Source organism: Dermacentor andersoni, chromosome 3, assembly GCF_023375885.2.
Source record: "Dermacentor andersoni chromosome 3, qqDerAnde1_hic_scaffold, whole genome shotgun sequence".
Lineage (NCBI taxonomy): Eukaryota > Metazoa > Arthropoda > Arachnida > Ixodida > Ixodidae > Dermacentor > Dermacentor andersoni.
In genome coordinates, this window is record NC_092816.1 from 57,227,632 (window position 1) to 57,235,244 (window position 7,613).

Here is a 7,613-nt window from a genome sequence, read left to right on the forward strand (position 1 = left end):
CACGATTGCCAAAGTTATGCGGTCCCTTCTAGCACTGTAAGAAAATATGTCGGCGATTGTACCTATCTGCATAAGAGGTCGAATTTCATTGTAACAAAATTTCGATGTAACGAAGCAAAGTCTCAATTTTAAACACTTCGTTATATCGAGGTTTAATTGCTACATTGTGTCCAGAGAGCCGCTTTCAGAGCTAAAGTAACGCGTTTAATACTTGAATGAACTAAAGAGGTGGAAACAGCGCAAGAACGACGACACCCAGAAGAAGAAACAGGCACGTGTGGTGTGTGTTTCTTCTTCTGTGTGTTGTCATTTTTTCCGCTCTTTCCACCTTTTGAGGTCATGCTTAACCAACTAGCCCAGCGTCGCATATACTTCAATGAATCCGAATGTAATATAGAAAAAGGTCTGTCTTTTTGGAAGAGAAAGTGCGAGACAGTATACTGTGCATTCACTCACCGTGAGAGCATTGTGAGGGCCCAGCCATCGACGGCAATGTCCTGAGTAGCCGCAAGGAAGTTTAGCGACATGAATATGAGCGTCAGCACGAGAACGCTGGGCTGCGTCGTGCTGCCGCCTTCCTCGTCGCCCAGCAGGAACCGTACGTGCGACGACAGCCAGAAGAAGGACAGGCCAATGGCGTACTGGGTGGGCACGAGCCACGACTTGCGTCGGCCGAAGCGGCTCGAGTACAGAGAGTCTACGATGGGTGCCCATAGGAGCTTCACGCTGAATGGCCATGTCACGAAGCTGAACAGGGCTTGTTCCTGCGTGACACGATCGCACGGCGTCTCCCTTTAGCCTAAAATCAGCGGACTGATTTTTCGTGCTAGAAACCAGAGCCATTCCCTACATCTCAACGTCATAAAGATAGTGGCGCCTACCACAGCCCTCCAATATGCGCATTTGTAGTGCAGCACTCTGACAAGCATTTCTGTGCAGCAAGGAGGTGTAAAAAAAGAAAGAAGAAGAAACCTGCTTGGTGTGCAGCACATGCATGCTTCCGAAAGCATTTCGCTCATTTTCGCGACGTCACGGCAGTGGTGAACTCCGAGCATCCCTCGAAAACTATTTTTTGAAGCGTAGAAGCACAGAGGTTAGCTGCAATGTGGTTTTATGGGTTGATCTACCAGAGGATTCTTAGGTTGTCACCGACAATATAGGTAAACAAGCTCTGGCCTGCTCTGACGTTTAGTGTTCAGCAACGACATCTACCTCTGGAGTGATGCTTTGCACAAAGGGTAAAAAACAAAAGTGATAGCCAATTTCTTTTGTATGTGTGTGTGTGGGGGGGGGGGGAGCAGATAGTGCCCCACGCATGTATCGCATATGTAATAATCGCATATATGAATCGATAGCACACCTTGTAGCTGATGCGCCTGTTTTGAAGCAAAAGGGGCACAGCTGAACCAAGGCCCAGTGGTATGCCTTGAAGCAAGTACAGGAACAGCAGGAGCGCAATGCTACGCCACTCTTCTCGCACACCACCAACGCGGTCTTTGTTGTTGTGATGGCCGTCCCCGCTTGCATGGCCATCCGCCACCAATGGATCTTTGTTTTGAGCCAGCGTGCCTAAGGTGATGTCTCTGACGGAATCTTGATGCTCGCTGATGGGACGCCTGCGTATCTCGATGTCACATGGTGGGCTTCTGCTGCGAAACACAAAGCACGGGGTGCTCACGCGGCCAGTCACAATAGACCTCTCCTGGGGTACGTCACACCGCGCCGGCGACGTCACTAGCAGCATCAGCATACGATTACGCGAAGATTAAGGTAAAAATGGCCCGAAAAAGTTAGACATGACAATACTATGCGACAAAACAGACGAGGGTAACCGCTTGTATCCAAGTCAATCAATCAACGATACCGTGATATACCGTGTACGTACACACACACACACGCACACACACACACACATATATATATATATATATATATATATATATATATATATATATATATATATATAGCGTGGATGTTGTTAGCGTTTATCTAAACTTACAGTACCATCTTGTTGCTCGTCTTGTTTGAGTAATTACCCGAGATAAATTAATTTTTTTAAATGTAGCTTGAAACGTTCAGGCGTCAATAGGAAAGTTGTGGAGCTTCACAAATATTGCCCAACCCAGGTACTTCCAACGACATAGACTTAACGCATCAATGCTTAGCGTGGCCGTTTTTATTCGGGAAAAACGAAAGCCCGCGGAGTTTTAAAAAATTGGCTGAAGGCTTAGCTTGGTTAAGCCTGGAAGATTGCGAAAGCAATACTCTTGGCTGCGCTTTGGTTCGGCTGATGGTGTGGACATGGTTGCCCTTCGTTAAACTTATGGCTATACATCATCCGGCATAGCGCAAGGTAGCGCGCCGACCACTGCGAAGAGCCGAGCTGTATCCCCATTTATCCTCCTAGCGTGACGTCACACCAGCGAGCGCCCTCTCTCGGTAGCGCCGCAGCAGCGGCGCGCAAGGCTTCGCCTCCATCATCGATGCCGCGAGCTGGGGCCCCACGGAGGAAGGAAACTAAGGAGAGGCCCTACCCCCTCCGCGCGCTAGGAGAAAAGTGTGGCGGAAATGACGTAGTAGGTTTTCATTTTTTTGCTGCTTTTTTATTTTTTTTGTTGTATGGCCACGCGTTTTGGGCCACAATGGCGGCGTTGTTATGGTTTTGAGCGCTCACACGTGTTGCTCTGGTAGGTTTCGGGCCGTGGCAAAGGCGCTCAGTGGGCGGGTTTGCGTTAGTCACCGTGTCTTGTTGCGGTGTGTTACCTGCACCGTGCTCTGCCAGATGTTGCGCGAGCGCGCGACACCACGCGCAGCGCGGCGTGGTTTCGCGAAAGATGTAAACAAGAGAGGAGGGTGGCCCAAAAGGCGGAGCATCGCCATGAGCAACGCCAAATTCCGGCTTCACTTTTGCTTCACAAAGAGTGACGTCAGGGCCTCTCCTTAGTTTCCTTCCTCCGTGTGGGGCCCCGTCTCTCGGTCTGGCGTGACGTCACACGGTCACGTGACGCGCAGCTGTGTAAGGAGGCGCCACGACCACCGATGGGCCGAAAGTATTGCTTTCGCCATGGAGGAAGGAAACTGAGGAGGCCCTACCCCCTCCGCGCGCTAGGAGAAAAGTGTGGAGGAAATGACGTAGTAGGTTCTCCTTTGTCTTGCTGGTTTTTTTTTTATTTCTTTGCTGTAGTCGCCCCGCCTTTCGGGCCACAATGGCCGCTTTGTTATTGTTCTGTGCGCTCGCACGTGTTGCTCCGTAGGTTTCGTACCGTGGCAAAGGCGCCGTGCGGGCAGGTTTGCGTTGGTCTCCGTGTTTTTTTTTTTTTTTTTTGCGCTGCGTTATCTGGGCCGTGCTCTAGCGGACGTTGCTGTGGCCAGGTGGGACAGGAGCAACTAAAGTTCGTGAAATGAACGCGCATGCAACGCTGTACGCAATGTACCGCCCCACGGCAATGGCTAGGGACGAAGGAATATCCGCGGGAAATGTTGCCCTCTTTCGCGGAATCATGCTAACGTGCTAACGATTGCTTAGTATTGCTGCGGAGCGCGCGGGTCCGAGCAGCACGGTTGCGCGCAGCGCGGCGTGGTTTCGCGAGAAATGTAAACAAGAGAGGAGAGCTGGCCCGATAGGCGGAGTAACGCCATGAGCAACGCCAACTTCCGGCTTCGCTTTAGCTTCACAAAGAGTGACGTCAGGGCCTCTCCTTGGTTTCCTTCCTCCGTGGCTTTCGCAATAAAATACCACGTGACAGCGCACTCTGTGCGCCCGAATGCGCCGCTCTCATGAGTGATTTGTAAAAACATCGCCAGCGCATTCCCTTCACTTACGAGAGAGGGCTTCAACCTTTGCTCGGCTCTGACATTACCGGCAGCGGCTGGCGACGGCGCTCCGAAAAAGCGCTTAGTCAGCAGCCACTCGCGCCTGTCGCCGAAGAACGCGCCGTCATCAGAAGTTTATTCCGATATGACGAGAAGAGCCATTCTTTTTTTCCAGCGTTCAAGTCGGTGCGGAATATAAAAGATACACACAAAACATGCATCATACATCTGGAACCTGTGCGACAGAGAGCATCATTTGTTACAACGCCGCTTCTCTTCCAAGCTATACCAGCGGCTAGATGCATGTGAGCTCGACTGTCTATTACTGTCGTGCCGCGCAACCGTATCGAAGAATTTGTTTGCAGTGCCTAAAGCATGCCCTACTCAAGCGAGCAGAAGGCGAACATTGTCTTAGCCTTGGGAGCGGCACGGGGCAACAAGAGGAAAGCTGCCAAGGTATAATGAAATTGGCAATGTTGGGGAAGACCAAGCGCGAATACTTGACGCTGAATGAAACAAGTAGCTTCAAGAAGCAGCACAGAAAGGGGACCATCAGTGAGGAGGCTGAAGGAGAAATTTGGGTTTCATGACTGCAAACCCTCATTCCAGCGTGCGGGATGTGAGTGGTGAGGTCGGCATTTCAGTCTTCAGTGTCAAGAGTTCTTAGGAAGGCTGAAATGCATCCGTCTCACCTCCAAGAGCATCAAAAGCTGCAAGAAAGAGACTTTCAATGGCGGCTTGATTTCTCAAATTGGATCCTTGTGAACAGCGACGAAATACCGGATTTTGTTGACAAAGTACTCTGGACAGGTGAGGCAACCTCCTCCAGAAATTCTCAATTCAACATCCATAATGTCCATTACTGGAGCGATACGAACCCGCATAGGGTGGCGCAGACCAGACACCAGTACCAATGGTCATTTAGTGTGTGGTGCGGTATTTTTGACGGAAGAATAATTAGCCCCATATTTTCTGGCCGCATGCTCACTGCTCAGCGGTACGTGAACATCTGGAAGGCCCAGTCGAAGATTTTCGCTGTGATTTTCCTCTTGCGTTTTTAAGGCGAACTTGGTATCAGCACGACGGTGCACCAGCTCACAGCAGCAGCCTTACCTGAGCCTGGCTTGACGAAGCCTTCAAACCCCAGTGGGTCGGGCGGCATGGACCAGTGGCATGGCGTGCAAGGTCGCCGAACTTGACACCTCTTGACTTCTTGCGGGGACCTGTGAAAGACCGAGTGTACCGCAAACCTACAACTACACCAGAAGCGCTAAAGGCAGAGATTGCTGAGGCCTGCAGCGAAATACCGTCTTGCGTCATCAAAACTACATCGGACGTGCTGAAAAGGTGCCAGTACAGCATTATGGCAGAGGGCGACTTCTTTGAACACATTCTTTAGACAGACATCACAGCCAAGAAATCTCTACAACCGTTATCCATGAAAAGAGCCATCTGTTGGAAACTTTTGGACGACGTGTAAAATGCACGTAAGTAATATGAAATTACAAATTCTCTGCCGACAAGGAATGGACAGGAAGCTAAAAAGCAACCTTCCGTGTCAGTTTACAATTCTTTTTGTGACAACCAGCGTAATTCGCACGACGTTATCAAGCTTGTTATAATGCGTGTTTGCTTGTTGGGGTCTTGTTCCCAAATTCGAACTCATGAGCTTGTCATTTTTCCTCCGCATGCATTCTTTTAGCGTGAGAGTGCAATTATCGCCGCAGAAACGGGCGCCGCGCTGTAGTTCAACTGCCGCCCGAACCCACTGGCGTCATCTCGGAATCAAGCACAACGCGAAGATCTGTCGTGGGCATAGAGTTTCTCACGACATTACCTAGAGGGAAATCTGGCGCTGCTGCGCTGTGGCATGCATGGGAATGCCGGTATATTGTGGATTCGGATTGGCATCGTTCTCGTAGAGACAGGACACCTTGAAGACGCGCTTGGCAAGTACCGTTCCGTCTGTCACAATGATTCATTTTCTACTAGAACAACACGTGAAAAGCTGTTTTAGCTTTATTATTACGCGAAAACATGTTTTGTTTAACTATGGGAACTTGTTCTTGTGTGTACGACTACATGTTACGTAAAAAGTATCCGCGGGCCGCTAAAGTTTGGGGACAGACGACAAGGTTCGCGCTCGCTTTGAAATAGTTGGTCGTCTGTTCTTGATTTTCTTCACTTGGTCATGCATAGTGGGTGAGTAAAGATGTAATATGCGTGAATGGAAACATTTTATGAAGATTTTACTTTGAAAACGCGTTATTTACGGAGCCATATCCACGTTTTAGACGAAGCCTCTTACAACACCAGCCAACGCGAGCCTCGCAGGCACATATACCGTCATTCCCATGACGGCACGGTGCCCCCTTAAGAAACTCCCATAGACGGTGGCGCCAGATTACCCTCTAGGTGTTATAATGAGAAACTCTATGGTCGTGGGAAGCACGAAAGGCGCGAAGCGAGCGATGTTTTTTACAAAGCACGGTTGAGAGCGCTGTAATCGTGGCGCATTCGGGCGCACAGAGCGCGCTGTCACGTGGCGTTTTTTAAACTCCGCGGGCTTTCGTTTTTCCCGAATAAAAACGGTCACGCTAAGTCTGTCTCGTTGGAAGTGCTTGGGTTGGGCAATATTTGTGGAGCTCCACAACTTTCCTGTTGACGCCTGAACGTTTCAAGCTATTTTTAAAAAGTTAATTCATTTATCTCGGCTAATTACTCAAAGAAAGACGAGAAAGGAAATGGTACTGTAAGTTTAGATAAACGCTAACAACATCCACGCTATTTCTGTTCTGAACGCATAGGTGTTTTTCAACATCTCGGTCCAAGTTAGCTGGGACACCCTTGTATATATATACAAACACACATACACACACGCATCATGTACGTCGGTCTCGCATTGGAAGCAAAACGTGCCGTACAGACTTTACAACGACCTGCCGACGTGGTGGTCATTGAAATCGTGCAAACGATAGCTCTTACTCAGCATTGTTAAATGAACGCAGCCTGCAGCAGGGCCCAGCGGAATGCACCAATTGGTGACTGGATATATAAATTTCAGTTTGGGGCTACAGCGTAAATTCTGTTTCCTAGCTATACCACGCACGGCTTGTCTTGCGTAAAAAAGTGAACGCGCATTCCCAACATAGCTGACGTGACTCACCTCGGGACTTTGACTATATCTTGCGTCATTCACTCGTACCGCACGTGTGCAATGATCGCAGCAGACGACCCCGCCAAAGGCTTACACATACGTGTCCCAGTCGTTTCACTTCACCGCTAAGTGGCGCTGCATATCAAAATCCTGCTGGACAACACAAAATTGTATTTTTAGAAGTTGCCTTATGTGAAACGAAATTTACCGTTTATTTACCGTTTAAATTTACTGCGAGCGAGTCGGCAGCCACGGCATAGCGCGAACTCTTCGCGCTTAGCGCTAACCGTTCTTTTTTTTTCCTTTTCTAGGTTCTTGTTGGACGCACAGCGTGCTCTTGCAAAAATGCAAATCGTTCCGGTCACGGCTTCAACCTTTCATTGTGCTATTGTGCTGCCGAGGTCGTCGTGTACGCGCTGCTGCTGCTGCTGTATTACTGTAAGAAAAAGAACAAAAGAAAAACTAAAGGAGGGGGCGTCACTTAAGAATCTTGAAGCCTACTCATGCATAAAAAAAATTAGGAACGATATTGAGTAGATCGAACGCAAATACAGGCATTATGTGAAGCAAAACTTTCGCGAAGCGCAGTTAATTAAATTCTATATGGAACTAAGAGACAGTTGGACGTACAACTGCATTTATT

At 49.0% G+C, this 7,613-nt stretch overlaps 1 protein-coding gene across 4 annotated transcripts in view; it reads right to left on the reverse strand.

Moving 5' to 3' along the window:
• LOC126547506 (acetyl-coenzyme A transporter 1-like) overlaps window positions 1-7,390 on the reverse strand; it is a 25,822-nt gene extending 18,432 nt beyond the window's left edge. For 2 of the 4 annotated variants that reach the window (XM_072287161.1, XM_072287160.1), the window contains exons 1-2: window positions 1,361-1,771; window positions 457-764 (exon numbers count right to left, since the gene is read on the reverse strand). In XM_072287161.1, the coding sequence (XP_072143262.1) occupies window positions 457-764; window positions 1,361-1,750 (698 nt within the window). In that variant the 5' untranslated portion in view covers window positions 1,751-1,771. Of the gene's footprint in view, window positions 1-456; window positions 765-1,360; window positions 1,772-6,979 lie in introns of those variants that run through there. The other 2 variants (XM_055063192.2, XM_050195481.3) reach the window with 2 other exon arrangements.
• Window positions 7,391-7,613: the final 223 nt, after the last annotated feature.